Source organism: Nothoprocta perdicaria, unplaced genomic scaffold (genome assembly GCF_003342845.1).
Source record: "Nothoprocta perdicaria isolate Ctin4 unplaced genomic scaffold, notPer1 scaffold_68, whole genome shotgun sequence".
NCBI classification, from domain to species: domain Eukaryota; kingdom Metazoa; phylum Chordata; class Aves; order Tinamiformes; family Tinamidae; genus Nothoprocta; species Nothoprocta perdicaria.
Window position 1 is genome coordinate 956,280 of NW_020455954.1, and position 26,254 is coordinate 982,533.

The 26,254-nt window shown below is 42.0% G+C and overlaps 1 protein-coding gene across 1 annotated transcript; it reads right to left on the reverse strand.

Moving 5' to 3' along the window:
• Nucleotides 1-13,008: 13,008 nt before the first annotated feature.
• UPK3A (uroplakin 3A) lies at nt 13,009-19,550 on the reverse strand. Its single transcript, XM_026050328.1, has 6 exons — nt 19,496-19,550; nt 18,473-18,643; nt 15,614-15,893; nt 14,459-14,541; nt 13,870-14,002; nt 13,009-13,344 (listed from the first exon to the last, which is right to left on the reverse strand). The coding sequence occupies exons 1-6, from the start codon at nt 19,548-19,550 to the stop codon at nt 13,257-13,259; spliced, it is 810 nt and encodes a 269-aa protein (XP_025906113.1). The 3' UTR covers nt 13,009-13,256.
• Nucleotides 19,551-26,254: the final 6,704 nt, after the last annotated feature.

Genomic DNA, 26,254 nt, shown 5'->3' on the forward strand with positions numbered 1-26,254 from the left:
TGGAGTACAACAGGAATTCAGAGKTTTTTTTATGCATATATGATACGATTTGAATATTCACCTTTGTTTGCAACAAACCCGCCTGGATGCCGCCCTGTGCCCCATGCTCTGGATGTCCCTGCTGGAGMAGGAAGGTTGGACTAGATGATCCCTAGAGGTCCCTTCCAACCTCAACCAGTCTGTGATTCTGTGAAATCAGTGTAATCAGTGTCGGAGTTGCATACACATTCCAGGATAGTTAAGGATGGCTGGTTGTACTGACGAAACATAAAATCACCGTTTTATTATTTTTTTACCTGAGATATTTTGAGGAAGAATAGTTTAGCCCAGTAACTTGGCTAACTTTTGATTTGTATAAGGACATTGTGTCCTGATGAATTGTATGTGTCGTTCTGTTCTCCCGAGACATCACTAGTCACTTCATCATCTTTTAAATGACTGTACTACTTTGTCCCTAGAAAGAGCCATCTGTCCACTGGAGTATGATATTCGTAGTATTAAGGAAGACTGAAGATAGAATCTGAGATAACAGGAGGGAAGAAGAAGAAGCATAACTGTAAGTCTCACCTGTACATTGAAGTTTGGTTCAGAGGGGTTCTGCAATGCTTCTGGCTGTTCTGCCTTTCACCATTCRCTGCTCTCAGTCAGACAGGAAGGTATTTTAACATGCTAATACTACAGGATTCAGTAAACCAGGTCCAGGGGCTGTTTTATCATATAGAACCAGGTGATGCTGTGCTCTGAAYGCCCACTAATTGTGTGAAATCCAGCGGCCCTGCCCTTGCAATGACATGTGACACTGCATTGTCATAAAATTGGAATGTATTACTAAATAACTTGCTGAATATCTTAGAATATTTTGTCAGCTGTAGATAAGAGTCACTTGACTTGCTAAATATTTGCCTGAGCTTTAGAAGCAGACTCATCCTATAGATCTATAATCCCTAGTATTCTTATTTGTTTCATAACAATTTAATAAGCAATATGAGAGGGCATTTGTGAAGAAAGACTCTTGAAAGTGTTTCCATTTTTCAATTTGTATCAGTTCATCTGATGTTATTACCTCTGTTGGTAAATCTTACCCCCTTTATATCCTAAGACTACCATTATTCTCTTATTTAAAAACAGTATTAATAATAACAATAATAAAATATATAAGCTGTGGATTCCCACATKAAAAAGTTAGAAAAGTCACTAAAGATCAATCAGTTATGTCTCCAAAATAGCCATTGAAAATACTATGTGAAGGAGTCTTTTAGTTTATCAAATCTAGAGCCAAGGGCCTGTACTATTTTTTATTATCTTTCCTTAGTTTATCTTCAACTTTGTATATTGCAGAAACAATTACAACAATGTTATACGAAAATCTGTATAAGGTTTAGTTGCAAAAATGATGATAAGAAAAAATAAATGTATTGAAATGTTTTATTTTTGCAATACATACCAGTTTCTTTCAAGAAGCAACAAAGATTACTGTTGCTACAGCTCAGCAACCCTGAACATGTATTTCAAATTAAATAACTACAGAAGCTTACTGCTTGATTCGGCCTAAGATTTGCCTCTCATTTAATGATAAACTCATATGTTTATCTAAGTTTACTAAACAAGATCTCTATTTGATGGCTTACATGGGTATTTCCTGATCATTTTGGAAATATTGCCCAAAGTGAGGTAAGCAGGATAAGCAATGCAGCTGGTTGTTTTTGGCTGGAGGAGGCCATGAGTCTGATTATTCAGCTGTATTTTTGTGCACAGAGATGTAATGTTGATTTACTTTGTCATCTTGCTGCTTAATAAGTAATAACAAAGTAAAATTCTAGTTTATGTTATGCCAGAACCTGTTGATTTGAAAGAACGTGAGTAAAAAATCTAAATGAAAATGTATTGAGCTTGCTGAAAAGTAATTTTAAGACACCAACTAACTTGCATTTTAAATTCTTTCGTAACAGGAAGCCAGTTTGCCCTTGTTGCTAGAGATAAAATTCCTTTTACATGCACAAYGGAGCTGTTATTCCCCAATACTTTATTTCTTTTTCTATTTTGGAGCTAACTGCATCTTAATAGCGTGTCATCTTTGTAAACAGAACAGCTTATAAAAGGCTTTGAAAAACTAAGATACAATCAGAAATGTGAAGTATGTTTTCAAAAGAAAATGTCAGTTCACTTATAGTTTAACTATGATTGAATACAGGGATACAGTTTCAAAAACAGCCTTTGAAAATGTATTTCCAGGACTGAATGTATATAATGATATTGTTGTAAAATGACTCAGTGTCACATGAGAGTGTATTTCTAAAGTTGCCTAGTGGTAAGGGCATCCTCAGTGGCAGAAATAACGTCCCTCTACAGTCACCTTTTACTTAACAAGGCACAACTACATGCAAGTTCTGCGTTGCCTTGTAGCTGCCTTTCTCAAACTGTCCGAATTGTCGTCAGTAGTCTTCAGTGTGCACAGATTGCTGCTGCTGCCCTGTAGCAGCATCCCATGAGATGGGGAGAGATGATGGGTTATGGCTTCTTGGGAGTGTTTTTGGAGGCCTGTTTCCAGTAGCTGTACAAAATGCAACAGTAAGAAGCCAAAAAAAAAAAAAAAAAAAAAAAAAAAAAAAAAAAAAAACCAACAAAAAAAAAAAAACAGATACAGCTTTTCACTGAATACAGGACAAAATGCCAGAATATAATTGCATAACTATGTTCCCTTTTAGCTTCAAAAACAACTTATTCTCTTCCGTTTACATTTTCTGTGTGTGTGTGTGTGTTTTACTCTCCAATAATCAATCAAGAGAATCTATTTTCAGTACCATTAACATCACTGAGCACGTAATCATTCCAGTATAGCCACATGTGGAAATATTTATATATAAAAGTGTAAACTATGGGGGGAAAGAGAGTCAAATATGATTTCAGCACTATTAGCTGCAGTCTATTTGACCTTGATTTTTTTTTGAGCTGTTTATAGCAGAGGCTGTATATATAACAGAGGAGCTTGCTTTGAAAAATTAAGGAGTGCAACTGCCTGGAATGTCCTTTGATTATACAGAAGGTCTTTTGCACCTTTCTGAAGTGAGGGAGAGACAAAAGAGCTTTATCTCAAGGCCCTTATCTGTTCTGAATAGCGCTTACCTGTGAAGCATTGTGAAAGGAAGAAAAAAACTTTTTTGAGGAAAGGCAGAAACAGAAAGCTAAGGGGAAAAATAAGGGAAGACCCACACCCACACAAAAGAACAAGCCCCAAAGCACACCACCACACCACGCGCCCTAGAGAGAATAAAGATAATAGGAAGTAAAAAATGAGTGAGACTGAAAAGAATTGATTTCAATCAAGCTTGTCACTATGAGAACTGATCAGAGGGAAAGCTAGTCAGGAAGTTGCAAATACGCAGATTTTGCTTAAATAACAAGTTACTGATTAATGCAAGGGAAAATTAGCCCTAGGTCAGAGACATGAACCATAGTAGTATTATTTTAAGAACGTACTGGCCAAGCTTTCTTGTCTGTCAGGTACCTGATACTGAAAATGCTTGTGAAAATATTTGTAGAAATATTTTAATACGGCCTTTGAATTTGCTTGAGCTGCAGCAAGAAGGAGCCCTGAGAATGGGACCCTATGGCCTTGCTCACTGGTGGCCAGACTGGCTGGCTGATCCAGCCTCCTGATCCGGTGGGGAATTATCTGAATAATAACAGCGATGGAAGCCCAGATCTCATGTATATCCTGATAAATAAACTTTTGCTTTGAGAAGGTTGGCAAAGTGGTGTCTCCTGAAATTAAAGAGTGGTGCCTAATTATAGATGAGATTATCAATATGCATCATTAAYCCATATTAAAAGCTACTTTTTATATCTTGTTTGAATACTACAGCACAAAATTTCTGCCTGTGCTCAGGCTATTCATTCATAATCTGTCTCTAAGTCTCTTTTATTAACTCTTCAACTAAATGAGGCAYAAAAAGCTCTATAATCTATGTTTTTTCCTAGCAAAAATCATGGTATTATCAACTCAATCTTCTATTAGGAAACAAGTAGAGTTAGATTTATTGTATCAATGGAATCTGAATTAGTTTGTTTGTTTGTAGGTATTTCTTTTTTAGAGCTTGTTTTTTTTTAATAAATGCCAACCATCTCTTGCTACAGTGCCTTCTCCTTACACTGTCTGTTAGCAGTATAGATGAAAAAGTACTAAATATCAAATTTAACCCTTCCCTTTACAATGTGTCTCAGACTGAAAGGCATTCCTTATGAGAAAATCCAGATGCCTCTAGGTAGTTCCATCTAGGTGTTATTGCTATTTATAATTATTGATGTTATTGTTACTATTTGATTGTTTTTCAGAAAGATAAGAGAGTTAAAAGGTTAGGGTAACAGGAATGTCCCAAGATTTAAATCTTCTTCAGGCTCATTGTTCATTTCCACTCTGTCTTCTCACATAATAGATACAACTTGCACTGCATGGCCTAAGATGCCAGAGCAAGAAATCCTGTGCTATGGCATTTTATTACTCCTATGCAAAAGGCTAAGATTTGACTTGGTGACTTGAGGTGAATCATCGCTGTGATAAGAAGCTTTTCAGGAGTTTCCGTACACAAACATATTGCCTTTTATAGTTCACTCTCTAACTTCTGAGCAAACTAAAATGCCAGGTTTTTGATTTTTCTACAACAAAATATCTCTAGAAACAAACAAAACTTCCCTACTGCTACACTAGACAGCGTAAAGATATACACTCGGCAAGTATTTGTCTGGTTAATATTTACAAAGAATAATTCTGAAGACAGGTATTCCAGATCTATTGCCTGAAAAAGACATACTCTGATGAGTAGTGCAAACTATTAACAATCACAGAAAGATCAAATTCACTAAGCAGCATTCCTGTGACAATCTGTGTTCTTGTCACACTGCACAAACTACAGAAATTGCTTTTTAGGTAAGGGACTGTAAAGAAGCAGTTAGTATATGTACGATTTGCTGTAGTTAAATAGATAAGATCCTTCTGTTGCCTATACTGAAATAAATTCCAAGAAGGCAGCAAAAAACTGTTCTATCCTTTCGTGAAATTTAACTGACAAACTATCAGTAAGTGTTAATGTTTGGGGTTTGACTAAGTGACATTTTGAAGTTAACTTCTGTTTAAATTTCTCTAGTAATTTTAATTAGATACTTCCTCTACGTGTTGAAATTGCTCAGTGGTTTTATTTGGGAGTATAATGAATAGATTTAGAAAGGGTCCCTTGGGTTTACAAGTCCAGTTCTATATTTGAGCAGTGTTATTAAGCAGCAGTTATATTCTATCCTACTGAAGCTTAGTTTCACTGGTGGAGATATCTAAAACTCGGAAGTAAATGCTTTAGAATGAAAGCATTATGTAAATACATTAATGATTATTATATACAGTGACTGAAAGTAAGCTGAATAAGRGATTTAACTGGGAGCCGAACAAAAAAAAACCTACTGCAAGCTTTCTATGTTAATATATGGACTTTTAAATAACTCACACAAAGCTATTACAAGAATGTTACACTAAGATTCCAAATCAAACACTCAAAAGTCAGGAAATGCAAAAGTAAATGTTGCCTGTACATCCCTGATTTGCTAACCCGGGGGTTCCCATTATTATGCTACATTATAGGAATGCTCCTCTCCCGACCACCCCATCTGTACAGTTTTCAGTACACAGGATGAATGGTGCTTCCTGTATTTTTTCTCTCGTTTGTCAAATGTCCATCTTTTGTGCTCAGAGTGCAGAATGCTGCACATTCTCGAAACTGTCTCTCCATATGAGGCTATTTGTTTCTTYGCAGCAAAATGCTCTCCTTAGTACAAGGTTTTGTAATTTATTTCTAAACATCCTGCTAGTTGAAAAGGAGGTATTATCCCTATTTGAATGATGGGGGAAGAAAACCCAATACAAGTAAAAGAACATTTCTTAACCTGGATGCCTAGTTTGTGATGTCTAGAATTTGTTTTCTCCTACTGTTTTGTATTTAACAGCACTTAAACGTTCAAGGCACAGTTCTTGCTGACTTCAGTGGTAGCTAGGGGAGATAAGTGTTTCTCCAGGTCAGAGCTGGATCCTCAGACTTTGGATACAGAGAATGAAGTACTAAAGAATTTGACACACATTTGACACTAAGGACTCACTAAAAGATTTTGTCAAAGGAGTTTTTCCTGACAAACCTCCTATCACGGCAACTTCGTTACTGTGGAACAGACCGAATCTACCTCTTSAGTAGGGCTGCACGGCCCTAAATTTATATACCAAGAACTAGCTGTTTCCCCTTCTTTTTTGCCTCCCTTTACCCCATGTCACTTTGCTCCCTATTGTAGTAGCCCTGCACAACACAAATCTATTTTGCTTTGCACAGTAAATCCCACTCGCTGCCCTTATCCCTTCAGCGTACGTTACAGCCCCAGGTTTACCAGACTGTTTGCCCTTATCCCTTCCTTCCTCTCCCATTTTCTCCCACAAGACATTTAAGCTGAGTGAGTGCAAAGGGGGGAAACCATTTAGCTCCTGAGAGAGACAAGATCACTGCTCACACACAGCCCCAGATGTAGCTTCAGCCCTTGAGCCCCCGTGATGTGGGAAGAGCTGCTGCCGGGTTGCAGAAGTCAGGCTGAGAGGTGCTGTGCAAGAAGCACCTTTCCAGCCGGGACACCTCCACCCGGCAAAAGCCATCTCGCTCCCATGGATAGCACAGAGCCCGCAGGTGAGAGCAAGCTGCCCAGGGAGCTGTCGAGGTGCCCTGAAGTCCAATAAAATACTGTGAAAAGATTCATAGAACAAGAACATGGTAAGGATGTCCTTCAATAATTTGCAGTGAACTCCATCTCAGTTAGCACAGCTGATGAAGTCTGACCTCCTGTGGGTTGGTATCTTTGCRGGGACTAGCTTTTGCTGGTTTAAAGCCAGTTTTATGTTGTCTGCAGTCACTCACTTTCCAAGGGGAAGGCGTAAGCTTCTGCCTGCCTTCCTCATAAAGAGGTGAAGGGGGGTCTCCCTCCCCAGCTGCTGGCAGTAACAGTAATTAAGTAGGAGCATAATAATTTTTGAGGTCTCCATGCTTTGCTCAGATTTGGCTGGAAGTGCCCAGTAAGTTAAAGAGCTGTTGGAGGAGGTGGCAAGATGGTGTCTGCCTCGTTCCTTCGGCTGACCCAGGGGAAAAACAAGGCTAGATCTAGCTAAAAAACCTAAACGTGCACCTGAGCTCCCAGCCCAGGTATCATCCTGGTGGGAATCAGTTGTATTTGAGTGTCCTTGCTTTATTCTTGTATTGGAATACCTACTGTATAAGCTGGTGTGCGCACCCAGGCTGTCGCGGCGGTGACCAGGGGAGTCCTCTGGCTGCGCTGCCTTGTCTCTGCAGCCCCCTCGTCCCCAGAAACATGGGGTCCCTGCAGCCTCGCTGAGCCTGTCCGGGGCCCCCAGGGTCAAATTCACCCCCACTTCTCCAAGCGGTATCTATGGATTTGCTCTTGTTTTTCCCCAAACACCAGAAGAAGACACTTCCCCTCCCATCCTGCTCCAGCCGCGAGCAGCCATTTTGCGAAGCAGTGCGGGCCATGAAGAACATTCTGCCAGAAAGAAACAGTGAGACAGACATTTAACCTGACATATGTTTTCAGATGACTTAATGTAAGTTCAGTATAAGTGTATACTGAAAATACGTGTTTCTGCTCTACATGAAAAAGCAGGACAGGGTATGAAGCTGATGCAGGATATAGCTTTACCAAACTCAATTAGACTACCACTAGCAAGACAAATTAAGACAATTTTCTTCATCTAAAGATATATATATATATATATATTTTAATTTAAATACATGCTGGCTGCCCATAACCCAATAGTTCAGAAGCAGTTTTATACCTCTCCTCGGTATATATATTCCTGCTTCCAGCAATGAATCCGAGAGGCACGGGATGCCTGCTCAGGCAGCATTGTGATCAAAACARTATGTGCCGACTTGGTCATAGATGATTCATTCGGTGCATAGATAAGCCTGGAGAAAACAATGACATAAGTATTCCTCCTAGAGAATGGTGCATGACCCTGGGAATGTGCTGGGCATATGCAACGCCCCAGATTTCCCCCCTCAAAGTGGAGGGACTAAAAAGGAACATATGGGCTCCAGGAAAGAAGGATATTAATGTTTACCTTCAAGCAGGTATTTTTTTCATCCTGAGGTGAAGGATCCTGAATGTGTTTTGTTCCCTCATGCACCAGTTCAGTACTAACCACCTGCCATATAGAAGTACAGCAGTTTGCCAAAATCACGCTCATCCCCAGATGTGGAATTTGAAGGTTTTCAGTAGTGGAGAACATTTTTTTTTTTCTGGTACCCAGTGAAGCAACATTACACCATCATGCACCCAGACCAGGCTTGCTCCCTGTTTGTAGAACGTATACAGCCATGAGGTTTGTACAAGGCAGGGTCTCCTAGATGTTGCAAATAAGAGCAAAGATACAAGTGATTCAGCTTTCAATGCTMTGTGAATTTTAATAGTTCTGGGGATTCAAAACTGTGTGATCAGGCAGATAGAAAGGCTCTTCTGTGCTGAACTTTTCACAAAAAGTGTTTTGTAAAATGTAAGCAATATTTGGCAAAATGCCCTGCAGCTGAGGCTTGTCAGATGGTCTTCAGAGAAGATTTACATGCCATGTGTTGCAATGACCATCATTTGCACACCCATTGCTTACCATTTGTGTGATGACTCTATTACTACCTTATGTACTCTTGTTTGTACCATACTTAATTTTAGCTATTTAATAGTACACTCATAAGCAGAAGTTTATTTCTGTATCTTCTTTTAAGTTCATGATTCTTAATATAAATGAGCATGTAAAAATAGAATAATTTAGGTTGGAATGAACCTCTGGAAATCATCTAGTCCAAATTCCTTTCAAAGCCAGAGCAACTATGTGGTGTTGCTCATGGGTTTGTGCCAGTGAAGTTTTGAATATTTCCAAGGGTGGAGAGTCCACAGCTTTTCTGGGCACCTATGCCAGTATTTGACACACCTCATAGAGAAAAAGCTTTTCTTTCTATTAAGTCAGAGTTTCCTATGCTGTAACTTGTGTCTGTTGCTACTTGTCCTAACACTATGCACCTCCAGGAAAAGTCTGATGCTGCCGTTGCCGTATTCTCCCATTAGGAAGCCGAAGACAGCAATAGGTTTCCCACCCAGCCTTCTCGTCTTGACACTGAAGAAATTGMAGTTGCTCTGAGTACACCTTGTACATCACAAGCTGCAGGCTATGACCATCTTGACGGACCTCTCTGCTGGACTTGCTTCTGTATCTTCCCATAGCGGGGAGTCCAAAACTGGGCATCGGACTCCAGGCATGTTTCCACAGATGGTAGGAGAAACACTTCCCTCAACCTGCTGGGTGTCTCCTACTAACACAGCCCACTGAGCTGTGAGTGACCATCTTTGCCCCAGAGGTGCCCTACTGACTCTTGACTCTTGTTCATCGTGTTGTCCATGAACAGTCACTTTTTTGTGTTTTTTTTTTAGCCTTTGATGAACTTTATGAGACTCCTACCAGCTGTTTTTTATAGTCTGTTGAGGTCCTGATGAATAGTAGCCCTATCCTCCCTTCATGATAGTTGCACATCCCAGTCTGGCATTGCCCACAGACTTCCTTATTGAGAACCGTCTACCCTTCTTTAGTGAAGTTACTGTTCCCGATGAGATCTTAATTAACAGTACACATATCAACTTGATATATTTTTTTTAAGTGCTTTGAGTAAATAATTAGCAAGACTGTAAAATGTTTTATGATGTATTCCTGGCTTCTTCAAGAATTCACCCTCACAAGGAAATAGTTTGTTTTATTCATTAGCTCTGGATGATGCTTGCTAATATAATGTAATTCCAGTTCAATTATATATATATATATATATTTTTAATAATCAGTATTTCTTATCATGTTAAGAAACATTTATTTTGACTTTTAAACTTAACCCTGAATCTGTACCCGTGCTTCTGAGTTTTTTTTCTAGATAAGTTCACCCACAACATGTTTAGATTATCTGCTTCCATGGAGCTCTCCTATCATTCTGCCATCAAGTCATTTTAAATATCTGGCTTACAGACATTTATCATAAGAAGGACTCAGGTAGGCTATGTACACTATGTTTGGAATTAGGCTGTGAATCTCTCATCAAATCTCTCACAGAGAACTGAATTGAGGAGAAACATTCTTCCCATCCCATACAATGTAAGAGATTTTATAGAGCGAAAATCATAAACTTGTATTTGAAACAAGATTTAAAGGAAAACGATTTTAATCACTATTGGTAATATTTAAAATTTTGTTTCAGTTTCAGCTATTTGCAGTAACTTTAAGTTTCTCAATGAACGTTTAGTCCAAGTAAGGAGTGATTGTGACAGCTGGTCAGTTCTTAAGTAAAAATTTTGTTTTCACCATATTCTGAATCCAGCAATTAAAACTACTTTCTGACTGATTAGCAGCCCTCAGTTAAAAAAAAAAATCCTGAATGTGAAATCGTGTTTTGTCTTTCATGAAAATCTCATATCTAAAGCAACGGGAGCTGTACTTTCTTTTATTTTTCTTTTATAACACTACAGTGGGTGGATATATCCCCTTGTGTGTGTGTGCTACAGGAAGAAACAAAACGTCTTTGTTTTCCTGCTGTTAGTAATAGCATAAAAGTTTTTAAGAGGTTAAGGCTTCTAATCTAGTTAAACAGAGCAGTATAGTTTTATTTTCATTTGGCTAGTACAGTACCTTTAAGATGATGATCATTAAACACTTGATTGCTTAATCAAGTGCTTAAATTCTTGAAAACTTTTGTGTTTTCACWGATTTTTATTGTCACCTGAAACTTTGTTCAGCCTGTAGTTCCCAATATCCATTCTAAAAAGATCTCATGTATCTATACATTTGCCTGTCTTACTATACTTCATGTTTCTTGGCCTTCCCTGTGTTCACTGCAGTCTCCTCCTCAGTAAACAAGCCTCTAATTATTTTTTTGCTAGTGGTCTGTTTTGCTGTATCTGTACCCAGATTTGTTATTTCTGATATTGTTTTCTAGGTAATCTTGGCCCAATATGATTTTGCTGAGGTGTTTATGTGGACACTGGTGGCCTTGCAAGAGTCTTCTCCTCCAAAGGTCCCCAACCACCATCTCAATAGCTGTGAAGTTCTGCCATTTATCATATAGGTTCCTCTTTAACCACGTGAGACACAGCCATCCATTACAGCCTTATCTGTAACTTTTGTCAGCTTCTCACATCTGTTGTGTCCAGCCATTTCTCATGTCATGTTCAGTAGTCTCTCACATGCTGTTCAGTGAGCATAACCCCAGGAGCAAGCCCAGCACCCTAATCAGTGCTCTAGTCATCTGCTCCAGCAGATATAAGACATAGAGTCACTCTTCCWGTGACGTCTGCTCCTTTCTTAGACTGCTAGCTTAGTTTAACTGTGTTTTAATGTAACTTTTTATTTAATGGCAAAAAGAAAGAACAAACATATACAGGCATATTCTGTTCATGGTACAGGGTGGGATGACTGCTGATTTATGTATTARAAAGGACTGAATGAGAAAACAGGAGGACCACTTCTGTTGCACCAGTAAATAATCAGCATTGCCTTTGGCATAATCCTAGAGCTTTCCTCTACACAGTGATGGTTTTAGCTGTCATGGCCTGGACATTCAGGGAACATAACAACACCATAGATTTGTAAGACTTTCAATACTTTCTCACCTTTCAGTGCCTGAATGGAGCACTGGTAACACTCCATTCAATTGAAAAACTTTACAAATCTAAAAAATAAAACAGGAAAAATGACATATTGGTGCAGCAATAGAATTAGTTGGGTATTGATTTCTGTAATTCCGTGGTTATAGGTTTCTGATGGGAGGAGACTTGAGGTGGGTTTGTATAATCCGTAAGGAAGGGGTATAACATTGCACTAGAAGTGCTACATCCATTCTCTAGGTACTGGGTCCATTTATAAAAGTAGGGATTGGGAACCTTATCCCAGAGGAGTCAGAGTTATTGCATGCAAACTAATATGGTGAAGTTCTTTTGAATTAGGTATCAGAAAACAATATATTACCCYCTGATCAAAGTAGTAGCCCCCCAGTTTTCTTCAGCTCACTGGAAGATCACTAGAAATCAGCAATCAGCAAAGCAGCCATAGATGGAGAAATATCCATCTAATATTCACTTTTTTTTTTTTTTTCTAGATGTCATAGATTAAAGTTTCTAAGGAKATTTTCTATGTTATCCTTACATTTAGCCATTGGCTTATAGCAGAGATGCAGATAGTGTTAAATGCAGCAAATTTGTTCAGGTAAGTACAGTAGAGTAGTTGCTTTTATACAATCAAGAGGTAAGGCTTTGAAATTCAGTCTTCCTCAACAGCTTTTTGGGCAGACAAATCAGTGTAGGTGCATCTACGTCAATGAAAAAAAAATGCAGTACATAGCTCTTATGTTGAGGCCAAGATTTATTTCTAACCATCAAGCATGATCCTGAAATGAAGAAAGAAATCTAGCTCATGAACACCCCACAGCCCAGATACTGAGACATTCACAACCACTTAGAACAAAGATCAGGAATGAGACCAAACCTGACCATGGTGAATATACTCATGTTTTTCCCACTACTAATATTAGTTTTTAATTAATTAATTTTCCACTAATTAACATTATCTCCCCCTCTTATTATACAGGGTTATTATACAGGGTTCTGAAAGAACATGCCTTCTTTGAAGCCCTTTTATTAACCATCATCCCCAAAAACCTATTTGAAGGTGTGTAAGTATTTGAGATCAGAACTGCTGTGCTCTAGAGCAATTGGAACTTGTTTTATTTTTTTAGGGGAGGGGAGGAATAAAGTGAGTTTTATGACACAGTTAGTCGATGAAACCCTGATGCAGCTGCAGATTAGAGGTCTGCACCAAAGCCTAAGCCAGATGTCAGTGCTATTAGGCAACCTCTGATGACTCCAGTGAAGTTAAAAGATCTCCTGAAGCTTCCTTGTTTAGTCCAGGCAYTTCATATGCAAGGCAATTAACAAATGAAGATTCATTAGGTTAAGACAGAATATCACGTATTTCAGAAAACTTCAGAAAAAAAAGCGTTTCCTATGTTTTCTGTGCCTTTCATCTCCAGTTGCCCTTATTGTAGTTTGTTTTGAACCAGTGTTGAGTAGAGAAGATCCTTGAGGTGTAGCACGTGCAGTGATTCTGCTGTGTTTCCATCCTTGCCTTGAACCAGGCTTGTTCACTCACAGCTCTCCTGCAGCCTCGGTTCCCCTTGTTGCACAGTCTGGGACACATGCCTGGTCTCCACAGAAGAATCTTCTAATCCCCTAGTTGGGCAGTGAAAGGTTTTATTTAGTTCCAGTAGAGACTGAGTGGAGGTCGCCTTCACAAGGCTCTGCAAAGACCCATCGCTACTTGAATCATTCAGTATTGAGGCTACCAGAGATTTTTAAAAAATCATTTGCTGGGCAGTGTTCACTTTCCGTGCCTTTCACCCAGCTCCCTGCCAAAGCTGGCTAAACAGAGCTTATGTGTCATTTTCAGACAAAAAGATTAYGTTTCTGCAGCTCTGATGCCCTCTTTCTGAAATTCAGTTCATTCCCACCAGAAGTTCATCTGGGGAATCACTGAGGTCTCATTGTTTCTTCTAGGGGCAGCAGACTAGAGAGAGTTTGTAGACTAGTTTGGTTACCCAGCACCAGCAAGTCCTCTTTATTTGTATAACCTATTGCTCCAGGGAAGGCAGCAGATCCGCTGTACTCAAGCAGTTATTYGTTAGTGCAGTATGTGATCTCTGTGAATGCTGAAAGATGTAGTAGCACTACTCTAGTAGTAATTTTAATGGTACTTACTTGACAGTAGAGAACACAGAAGCGAGGAAGCCAGAAAGCAGAAGGAACAGAAAAACACTCAGGATTGATGTAATGACAATCATGCCTCCACTCCTTCGACCAGGCCAGGTGTCAATTTTCATGGGAAGTTTAACTAGAAAAGCGTGAAAAGGACATTCCTGTCATCTACTTTTGACCAGTACACTGTCAGCAAAAAGTGGCTAGCGATCTAGGAGAGGCAAAATGATTCTGCCTCTAGCTGAAGTCTTAGGTGAGCTACAGGAAACAGGCTTGATGCTCAGTGCCAGCATGAGAGGGGCTAAGRTTGTCTCAGCAGACTATCCAGTAGGACTAGCGCCCTTATCACACAAGTTTCAGAAGAGCAGGGTACCATGACACGTATCGAGTCTCTATTAAAACGTACAAACCTCATCTATGCTGAAAGAATTACTGTTCTCAAAGTCATAGAAGAAACAGAACATTATTCCACATTTAAGTCAGTCGTTCTCATGCTGAAAAGCTGACAAAATTGTTTAAACAGGGGGAAAGGACTAGACATTGCTCCCCAGGAGCAAGTGCTCAGAATACCCRACCAAAGCCACAAACTTACCTCGTCTGGTTCTGATAGGATCAGACCAGAGAGTCTGGTCTTTCACGATACCGTCAGTGTTATCTACTAATGTATATTTAAATCTGTGAGRCAAAGAAATACATATATATAAATATGATTATTTCAAATTTGAGCTTCCTTCCTAGGATTTTGTAAACTCCTGTATTAGCTCTYTGGTCTTTAGTCAAAGATCGTCGAAGGTGACTGGTTATTTCCAAAGACATTATAAAGAACAGAATATGATTAATCATAGAAAAAGCTTTCTGTACTATGTCATGTGTAGTTTGCACTTCATTCTTGAGGCCAGGCAAATAACTTTCCAACAACAGTTTTTCCCAGCTTGCTATTCCCTGTTGTAAAGAGATTCATTAGCTAGGACAGCAAGTGGTTTTGATTTCCACATGGAAGTCAAAGATTTCATCCAACAATAGAGATCTTTGGCACTTTCCTGGTAGAGGAAAGCAGCGGGGAGACAGACTAGCATCAGAWTTGGCAAAGAAAGCAAGTTTCCATTCCATAATAGTCTGACTTTTCAGAAATGTCCTGAAGAGATAGAAAAGCCAGGACAGTTTCTGCCAAATTATGCTGATAGCATTCTGTTTCAGAAGTGTATTAGGTCTTCCCAAGAGACATAACTATTTAATTGCCTTTTTTTTTACTGTGGCTTTTAAATGAAGGACAGCAGCATAAGCAGCATTTCAGGGTCCCCAGCTTCCCCAGGCAACAGGGCTCACATAAGTCGGCCCCCACCTGGCCCCACTCCAGCCACATCAGGGGCTCCCTGGAGCCCCTGGGGATCACGGGGCACTTGAGCCCCCCCAGAAGCTCACCAAAATAAAGCAATTTTAGATAATTTCAGCATCATTGCCTGAGCAAACTCTTTTCTACCTCACTTTCTGATCAGGTGCTGGATCACCTCGTGCGACAGAAATACGGGTTCAGCACTTTGCACATGAATTGTCTCAGCACTGTGAATTCAGCCCCACAGAGCTCACCATTGCAAGACAAGCTCTAGAGAGGACTTTGCCGTAGAGCCCTTCATGCTCTGGCCTGGTGACTTGAATCCTACCATTTCAGAAGAACATTACGAACTCAATTTTGCCTCCTGCTGCCTTTTAAGAGGAGTAATCGCCTCGGGAGGAAGCCGGATCGTACCTGTACGTTGTATCTGGCGCGAGAGGCGGGTTACAGACCTCTCGGAAGTTGGGGTCATGCAGGCAGGTCCCATCACCCCCGACTCTGACGAGGCGCCGCTTCAGGACATCGGCCACCTTGTTGACATCGCCGGCGTCTGCAGGGTTTGGGGGCGCCGCGCAGTTGGGCACCCCGAACACGGCAGCCCTGTAGGGTCCCAGGYGGCCCCCGCTCGTCTGCTGGACCGTGCTGTTGAGCGGCCTTCCCCCTTGGGCAGTCACCAGGGAGCTTCCTGCGCTGGCTGCAGGGGACACACTTGTCAGCAAGGCTCTTAGTTCCAGGTCGTTCCTTCACATGCACCCAGTATTTACTTGGTGACTTTCTCTTCTACTCTAAAATACCCAAGTTACCCGTCTGGTTGAGTAGGGATCCCTTTGGCCCTGTGAAGACTCCACGGCGTATCTCAGAGCAGTGCTTTCCGCTAAATACACTCGCCAAATTCCCTTTTTCCAAGAAGATGCTGATGGAGGTGGGTGAGCCCATAAAGACACAAGGTGCAAAGAAGTGAGCATAGCGTTTACCATTCTTCATAAGATGWTTTAAAAAAAAGGAGAAAGCTTGAAAACCACAGCTCCTTTCCTCAACCTCATCTGGCCTTCCAGAGGACCGCACCGCCCTTCTCTACTTCAGAACATGGCTGAGGAAGCTGCTGCTCAGAGCCGCAGTTGGCTCACAGGAAGGTAACAATCCCGTGTCAGAAAGAGCAGCTAAGATTCATTTTGCTCGTTTATCTCAYGGTCCAAAGTATTGAACCAGCTCTGGTAGGGCTGCCACACTTCTAGAAAAGCCACAGACATTATTTTCCACCCAACTACAGCCTCTTGCCACAAGGACGGCCCGATGGGTTAGGTGTTTACGTCGGTGACCACGTGCAGACCTCCACCTTGCTCCCTGCAGCTGCCTAGGCGATGAATGTGGGCAGGGGAGACCTGTCCAAATTCATTGCAGGGAAGTGGCCCTCCCAGACCGAGTATATTTTGAGAGCCCCCTCCAGCTGTTTGGTGCTGCTAACAGTGGAGGAACACCAGGTTTTGCAAAGCTGGATTGTGGAGGGAACGACTTCATTTTGGAAGCACTTTTGTTATGCTCCTGGAGCAGACTTGCAACTGCTTGGGCATGAGAAGCTTTTTTTTGGGATCCAATACAAACTGAAAACTGTTTTGGAAGAGAGAAGTTTCTTGCAGTTTAGAAACCTAACTTTATAGTGAGTGCTCTAGTTAAGCCCTTCCRCTGAAAAGGAGCCAATAAGAAGAAAGTGAGTACTAGCAAAGACCTAATCATCAACTTGTTACCTCAAATTACACTCTCACTGACATCTATTCCCTGTCATAGTCACCCCTTCAGGAACTCCAGTGCTGGTGTCTCAGCAAGGTAGACTTTTTCTTTCTTTCTTTTTTTTTTTTTTTTTCAAACCTGAGCGTATTGAATAGTGGCACTAATAAAAATAGATGCAAAGATTATATTACCCCCAGATTTGTTAGACTCTTGGCTTGATACTGCACTGAGGAATTTTCCTTCCAGCASACCTGAATACCATGTGTTTAGAAAATCTAGACTCTTAAGCTTTCCCTCTCCCTGCTGCAAGACACATCCAAAGGGGTGTCAACATGCTGCTTTCCAGACCTGAGACAAATCCRAACAAAATTCCTCCCAATTTTCCAAGTAACAAGTTTGCATCTGCTTGTTTTAAAAGCAGCAGCAGAGGTTTCTCCATGCATAACCCTAAGAAGAGATTCATCCATCAGCGTAAGAAGCTTTCATCACAGAAATGTGGCTGATGCCTTTTCTAAGATAGAACATCAAACAGCAGAGTTGTGTATTTGCAGTTATAACTAGATACCAGGTCAGTGTAGCCTTTTGAGTAGTTCCAATGCACTCGCTGTGCAAAGGTGCATACATCACTTGGGGAAAGTGTCTTGGAAGGCAGTACACTCACAGTTGAGGTAGCTGGGTCTAACTGCGTATCTGGTTATAGTTTCTCCCATTATGATCAAGAATGGGAGAAATCCCATCTTTTCCAGAAGGGCAACAACCCAGCAGTGAGATTTTTAGACATTTTTCTCTGCTGCTAACTTATTGCTGGCCAGATCTCTCTCCTCCTGCCATGAATTCCCTGCTGCTTGCCTCTCTGAAAAGGAGGCTGTGTATGTTACCTTCCTGCCTGAAGCTGCTCTGTCACTTATAGCTGTCAGGTTGRGGGCAGCTCTAGCTGGCATTCAGAACAGCCTGCCAGAATAGCAGGGAGCAGAGAAGGCAGCTCTTGGTCGCTGCCAGCGATATTTCATGACCCAGCAGTTAGGAAGCTCATTATGTGAATGAATCCACAGGCCAGGCATCCCTGAGCACAAGTCCAGCATGTCTTCTGTCCTTACAAATGCTGGCTGCCCTTGAAGTCTGCACATGTAACTGGGAAGCACATAGCAGCAGTTACCCAGCTTCTCTTGCCAGCTTTCCTTTGTGGTATTTAGACTCCTATGCAAGGCATTTACGTGGAGATAAGGATCAGGTATCATGCTGTGRACCACTTGGCTTCACTAGCAAGATTTTACTAGGCTGCTTAGAGCTGATGGGGGTGCCCCACATCTACAGAGAGTGAGCGAACACAGCACTCACGCGTGTTCTTTTCTGGTCAGCCCCACTGAAATGCTACAGTTACTTTATAAGAGCTTAGAGCAAGTTGAGACCAATGCTCAGCTTGCATGCAGTTGGCAGCTGTGTGTCTTGTCCTCTCTCCCATTCAGACACGGTTCCATCAAATTTGGAAGAACTGCATTAGAAGCTGCGTAATGCTCTGGAGAGGAAACAATGCTGGATACTCACCTGACTCCATCATTGCATACAAGTAGATGCTGTAAGATTTATTTGGACTTAGGGAGCTGTCAAATGTACAGAAAGGTTTCTCTAGAGCAACTGTAGTAAGGGTGGGATTGCTCGTGGCAAGCTGCGGGGCTGCAAGCTGAGGTCCAGCAAGCTGAGGGCTCAGGCTCTGATCTAGAAGATAAAGTTACCAAAAAATGCATGAGTCTTTCACCCTCTGCAAGCTCGGACTCTAAAGGGAAGGTAGACATTGCAAGAAGCAACACTAAAACCAAAGAGCAAGATATGAAATGCAGYTGTTGGGCAAGCAGCGTAGCTGTCCTGTGGAAGCTGGAGAGGTGCTGGGTTTGCTGTAATGCAAACTGGGGAACATAGACATTTGGAGAAGGAGGTGAGAGCTGTTGCTGCTGCTCAGGAAAGCAGCAAGCACATTAGTCACGTCACCAGAGGTGGAGAAAGGCGAAGCCTCATCAAATGAGAGACTTGAAGCTGTGTCATTAGAGTCCCACATACACAGGCCACCTCCKAAACCGCCCAACATCAGCACCAGGAGCAGTGCAATTATTTATAAAATCCTGAAGCTACAAGAATTCTTAGCAGTTAAGTTTTAAAGACTTACTGAGCAGGAATAACAGATCTTACAGAAAGAAAAGCGGTCTAGGAGAGGCAATGGAGAGAGAAAAAGGCATTGAAAGAGGGTTTTGTGTTTCTCYACTCCCTCACCCTTGCCTCATCTCCAGACTCCTGGGAAGCTTAACTAACAACTGGAAGACAAAGAGATTATGAAGTTCTTCCTCCTTCCCAACCAATATGTAGCAGAGGCTCTTTAATGAGCTTTCAACAAGACACAGCACATCTTTGCAGCCCTGAACGCCCTTCTCAGCACAGGGCCTAAAACAGCACTGATGTGCAAAACGAACCAGAAAAAAAAAAAAAAAAAAAAAAAAAAAAAAAAAAAAAAAAAAAAAAAAAAAAAAAAAAAAAAAAAAAGGAAGGAGAAAGCAACCACAGATAGAGAGCACTTACCTGCATATAGCTGCCCAAGGAAGCAAAAGGCTAAACCAACCCAATCGCCCCTCATGCTGAAGCCCAACCAAAGCCTAGCACAGCAAAGAGAAAAAGCCGTGGTGGGAGGCAGCCCCTGCCTCGAGCTCCCGCGTGCACTGCTGTGCTGAACCTTTCCTGCACCTTTCCACRGGCTCCCTGGGCTTGGGACCTGCCCCAGCCCTCAGCACCTCCCTCTTGCTTCTCCTCCCTCCTGCTCGGGTGACACCAAGCTCCAGTGTTTATCAGCTCCCRGGTAGGGGAGGAGGATGGTGGAGCTTCCATTTCCACTCAACGTGGACACCGGTTCCAGCTCTCAGCGATGCTATGGCTCTAAAGAGGACTTCTTGCCCCAGGTGGGCATCAGTTGATGGGTGACTTTGTGCCGTCTCCTTGTGTACGTTCTTCTGTCGGAAACCACTTTGGAAATCTCACGTGTAGGGGAAATTTGGGACTGAATATTGGAATCCTGCAACCCAGATACATCAGGGAAGGATCTGATTATCATGTGTTTCAGAGCTCTGAATCAGGGCAGTCAAACCAGAGGTCCCAGTTGCCTTCCTTGTCCAGTTGGATTTCTTGGGTTTCTGACCTGCTTCTGGTTACACTGGTGGGAAAAGGCAAACCATCCATGTCCACTTCCAAATTGAATTCTTCTATCGTGTGGAATTGCTCACCTGAGAATGCTCTTGACAGGTATTGCTGTTACAGATGGTTTTTTACATATAAACTCAKATTACAGAGCTACAAATCACCTGCTTAACATAGGCTGAGGAGGGAAAAAAAGTGTCAGATTTTAGAGAATTAATGGGGCAAACTTAATGCCATCATCACAGCTCCAGAGTTAGACTTAACATCACTGCAGTGCTGTTAATGCACCAAATCCATCTGTGGATATGCCATGGGCCCCTGAATCTGTTTGAAATATGTAATCAAATGATTGTAGTGTMATTTCCTCTCCATATGCATCTAATTTGCATCCATATGCACGTCAACTTTAGGGGGTTTGGTTTGACTTTTTTTCTCATACTGGTTTTTGCAGGAGAGTAACTATTGAATTCAGGAGTTATGCCAGACTTGCACTAGTACAAAATAAGGATAAGGGTTTTTTTTTTTAATCCCTTCTTGCTCTACACTGCGCTATAAGCCTGTGCTGATATAAATACTTGCCTAGAAAATCTGTTTTTTAACACTTGCACTAGGGGAGTTCTTTGTGCAGACTTGGTACTGACCCACACAAGAAGATATTTCTCCTTTAAGGCGTTACAAGCGATGCACAAGATCTGGAAGCTTCCCAACTTCTCAGTAACAGCACAGCTTAGGAACAGCAGGACCGCTCTCCCTGTGAGTCAGATCCATACTTTCTCCACACAGGGATTCCTGTAAAACTAGGTCCTGAATTCTCTTTACACAGGTCACCCTTACAGAGCATTCAACACTTTTGGGTTTTTTCCCCTTTTAACAAAAAATAGCCACATTATTTGCCTAATTTTCAAAAACAAACAAACAAACAAACAAACAAACAAAAGGGTATTAGAAAAAAAGAACAGTTCCATTTCACAGCACCCAAGTCATTTCCACATGTTACAGAATACTCTTCCAAGTTCTGAAGAGCAACACATAGCAACAAACAAGGATACTCGTTCCAAAAACCGACAAATGAAACCATAGCCTCATCCTATAAACTGCAGCCTGGAGAGAATCCTTTGTTATAGACTCATAGCCATCGAGTACTAAATTCAGTAGTTATTGCTCAAGCAAAACTCTGCATGACCTTGGAGTTTTGCCTGGATGAACACTATGGTAAACTGCTCCTTGGGCTCTAGTCCTGCAAACTGTTACTCATGTGATTAATTTTACTACTGTGAGAAGCATGTYGACAGAGTGGCTCATCACAGAACAGTTAATCACTTTTTTTTTTTCTTTACGTGGTTGCAGGACAGCAATTTCAGCTATTATTTTTCAGGAGCCTTTTTTATTTATTTATTAAGCCCGCGTGGATTAGTTGAGTGCAGGGCCAGCTCGCGCTCTACTGGAATTCAGCGGCTCCAGACGAGGGAGAAAATACCGCCTGCGTTGGGAGATTTTAACGTTGTTGGGTTTGTTCCACACTCAGAATGAGTCCCAAAGAAAGGTAGCAAAATAGCATGACAACAGGCGCTCTCAGCTCCATCTGTGCTGACAGATGTGCCCTAAATTAGGAGCAGGATCCATCCTTGCTCACCCTAGTGCAAGTTCCAAATTCCAAGTCCAAATGAGCCCCGCTGAAGCCGCGAGAGCCGCTCCGCGTTTGCAGGACGTTGCTGTGAACAAACCTTAACCTCTACTCAGCCCTGTGAGAGCGTTCCCGAAAGCAAGTGCAGGAGGGGAAATTAAGGTGAGGTCCTCAGAGAACCCATGTGCCTGTTGAAGCAACAACACCAGTTTTCCGGCTCTAGGTGACACTTGCAAGCACCACTCCGTGTGGAGAACATTGTTTTTCAATAAGGAGATCCAAAAAATACAGATAATGGTGGGGACAGGTACCAGCCAAGATGCAGAGTGATCCAAAGGGTGGAAAAGACCAAAAAAAAAAAAAAAAAAAAAAAAAACCCCACAGAATCTATTTTAAAATACCTTGGCAATGCTCTCTGCTTTTCTACATAGCTGTTATTAGTTTGCACTTTCCTGCAGGCATTCTGGTGGATGGAGACCTTGGGCAAGGAGGTGAATGAGGAAAGGAGTAGCAGATTGGTGAGTCAATCTTAAAACAGCATTCCAAAAAATACAGGTGATATGGAAGAGATCTGCAGAGATGGTTAAAAAAAAAGTCAAAAAAGCACGTGATGGAGGCATGGGGTAATGGCAAAGAGCTGACCCTGGCACAAAATGGAGAGGTGCAGAGATGTGGCATTGTCTCAAGTCTTGAAAGTGAGAAGTTGGCATGAAAAAGAACAGAAAAGAGAAAAAGAGGGAAAATCCTTTTTATTTGGGGAGAAGATTTCTCACGGAAGCAGTGGGTGAAGTACCCTGTGATGGCTTCRCTTCTCCGCATCTTAAAGAGAGTAGGAGATTTCACCTCTGACGAGCTGGGTTGCACCAGTGGGCACACGGATTCCTGGAAGCTCTGAGTCATTCTGGAATGTCTTGCAAGTGCCTGTGGCTTCCTAGAAAAGCATTTCTGTGCTCTGTTGCTTCCATGGGGGACGTTCACYTCTCATCTGAAAAGCTGCTTGTTTTCTGAGGCTGTCTTCCTTTCTTCCAATCGTTTTCTGGGACTCTCTTCCTTTTTTTCCCCTAATAAAATCCCTTAGCCTGTACAGATTATGAATCTGGGAAAGAGCTCTGCAAAACACTTTGTTCAAAAGGGTCGGATGGGATGGGGATAAGCCCAATCCTGCATTCTCCCAGCACAAGGATGGACCTATGAGCTGAGTGGGGGTCCCATCTGTGCAGAGATCTGAKCAGTGTGTCTCACTGATGTGCTTAAAGTAGAAATCTTTCGTGTGTCCATAAGGAAATGTGAAAGCTCGGTTATTGGGATGGGATCTTGGAATTCTTTTTGTCATCTGGTGACAATTAATTTTGTGCAAACCTGAAAGCTGCAGCAGCGGCAGGAAGGGAAAAGGCACTTTATACGTAAGAAATCAGAGTTGCTCCATTCTCTAACACTGGCACAGCTCCATGGAAGTGAATTTCTTGCAAACAGAGGAACTGGTCCTGCTTGCATTCCACTCCAAAGTCACGTCCAAGCTCTTAGCACCGCCGTAAACCCCAAACTATCTCAAAGCACTGAAACATCTGTGGCCTGGAGTAGCCAAAGGTTACAATGAAAGGTCCTTTTGTTATGCTGAAGTTATTGTTTTCTTTGCTGAGGAAACGTCCTGCAATCTACAGCTATCTGCTTGAACTTTTCTTTCATACTGCTAAGAAGCACCAAGAAATATTTTTATTTGTGAGAGTCCCAGGCTTACGTGACTGTATAGATGTCCCTGATGATAAAGTACAAGCACCTTTCTCTGCTGCCATCTTCTCAGACTGCCCCTGGACAGATCATTTGTCCTGGACAAGTCGATAGATCAGTCCCCTATTCCTTCATTTATGAAATAAGGATAGCAATTTCCTGCTTTAGTGAATCTTTTATTGATGGAGGAGCTTGTTCTGAACCTCAGTTGCAACTAGGAGTCCCATTGGTGTAAAGGAGGGCAAGAGAGAAGTCATCTGGGGTACTTCAAAGTGCCTTGCTAATTGCATGTTATATCTATGGCCAAAGTAATAAGGGTTTTGATGAAGAAGTAATCAAAAGTGCTGAGGGATGGGGTTCATCTTCCCGGCCCATGGCCTGGCTGCGTTCCCCAGGCTGCAGTTTCCTTTGCTGCCTTCTTGCAAGAAGGCTTCCTAACCTGCTCGCCCAGGCCGTGTGGGCACAGCGTGGGTCAACGCGACGCCCCTGGCCGTGGCCGTGCGAGGAGGCCTCTCGSGGCAGAAGGAGAGTCTGCAGCCCCCCTGGCCTCCTGCTCTTCACCCAAATATTCAGGCACAGCCTTTTAAACTGAATTTTACCAGGTAAATAAAATCCACTTATCTTTCTGATTTTGCAAGTAGGACTGAATTTTAGTGCTGCAACTTCATTGATACTTGAAGGTCACTGCAGAGGAATCTGTGTGTAAAGGCTAAAGAGTAGAGTCTTTCCCCCTGTAAGTTTTTACTAGAACTAGGAATCCTGCTGAGGCAAGAGCCCTGAGCGTCCACTTCGTGGGGCCAGTTCGGCGCACTTGAGACTCGGCTGAAATTTGGTGCAACGACTGTGGCTTTGTACAAATGTGAAGTACACCCCAACGAGGCTCTGGCACTCATCAGCAAGCCAAATTCGACTGCAGTCAGACCAGTAGAAAAGTTCTGTAGCAAAACGGCCTCTAGAGGATCTTAAAGGTCTTTTCCAAACAAAATAATTCTATGATTCTAAAATATGGTAATTTAAATAAAAAATGCATTCTCTTAGGACTTCCTTTACCCACTAAACTGTAAGCCCACTTGGTTCTTTATTGTGCCGAGAAGGAAAAAGAAATTGTGATACAGTCACTATTAGAAATACAGTCACTATAAAGAAATACTGACTATAGTCTTTAGTTTGTAGCTTAGATTGTCAGCTAGATTGTGGTAAAATACCGCTTAAAACTCAATTTGTTGTCGAACAATCAGGAAAAAGTAAAAAACTAAAACAGAACCACCCTCTGAGGAGAATTATAAGCATCAATTATTGCTTACTTGGGATGCCCATTTTTCAGACTGCGTCACAGAAATGCCCCATTCATTGGCCTTCCAACGGCAGTAAGAGAGCTCTGGGAACAAGTCCTGGTGGGTGGGACCTTGCTTTTCATATCTGTGGTGCCAGCACAGGCTACGCAGAAAGCTGAAGGTATCTGCAGTGCTGGGGACTGAACACTCATCTGCTGCTAGTCAAAACTCATGTTCTGTTCAGCACCCGTATTCCTGGTTGTGCCCACACCTCTGCTCTGGTTGTTTGGGAATGTTGCTCTCTCCCAAACTGATGTGTATATTCCTGCTGATGAAGTTGTCCGATTTCATCCCAGTATTTTTCCTCYCCAGCATTCAAGGGGCTGTAGCTTACGGAATGTGCCTCTGAGTAAGAGCCGCTTGTTCAGCTTTCAGGCTGCACGGGAGCCACGAGAACACGTCAGGTGGGGATGCTGCCAGCCCTGCAGTCCTGAATGTTGTCCAYGAGCAGAGTCAAAACGTTGCTTTTCTTCAACAGTAAATTCTCATGGCATGATGATAATGTACAGCATCTTCTCACGTGCATCCTCTTTTCGAGAATTGCCCGGGATGTATTCTGATAMACAAATACAGCTGGGAAATGAATAGGAAAAGAAGACTTTGAAGGAAAAGGTTCCGATATTAGGTAGACTGCTATGATTCTTTACTGGATTTCTTACTGAAGAAAAGCCAGTCAGATGCTGTAGAAAACATTTACTAAAAGCCATGTTCCTCCCGCCTCGGGTGCTTCTGATGTGCTGAGCTATCAGGTGAAGTTAGTGGCAAGACTCAGTTAATAATTGGTCACGGGCAGGATTTAGTGTAAACAGCTGTGGTGGGAGTGGGGTGATAGATAAAATATTGGAATTTCAGTTATGCTAGTGTAAGTTCCTCTGCAGTCAATAGATTTGACCCTAGAGTCCTGTAAATAAAGGTGAAGTAGTTCTATTTTGCCATAAAAAGTTTATAGAAAGAAAGTAAACATGGCTGTGACCACAGTCTAAATGGGGAAACTGAGGCATAGTAAAGTGCACCGACTTACGTGGGCAAGTTTGCACAGYGCTCAAACCCGCTTGGAATTCCCAAGCCTTTGTGCATGGACCTGCTGAAACTCTGCAGCTTGCCCCATCTTTCCCTTTCTTTAGTGCCAAGTAAAAACTAACTCTAAACCACAGGGACTTACAAGATCACCAGTGCCTTGGCAGAAAAGCAGTCCACGTTTATACTCTTTCCTATATTCTTAATGTTTGAATGAGCTAATTTGCCACAGGACTGTTCACTTGAATTTATGTGAGGAGCACCTTTTAGTAGGATAGGAAGGAAGTGTGTGCTATCCCAACCTCAAATAGGTTTGAAGTGGGAGTGACATAACCCAATTTCTTCATTCCCCGGGCATTCCCTAGCATGACGGATGTGCCCCTGGTGACTGCAGGAGGATGCTCACAGGTAAGCAGGGAGCTTYTGTGACTTGCCAAGTTGCAGCTT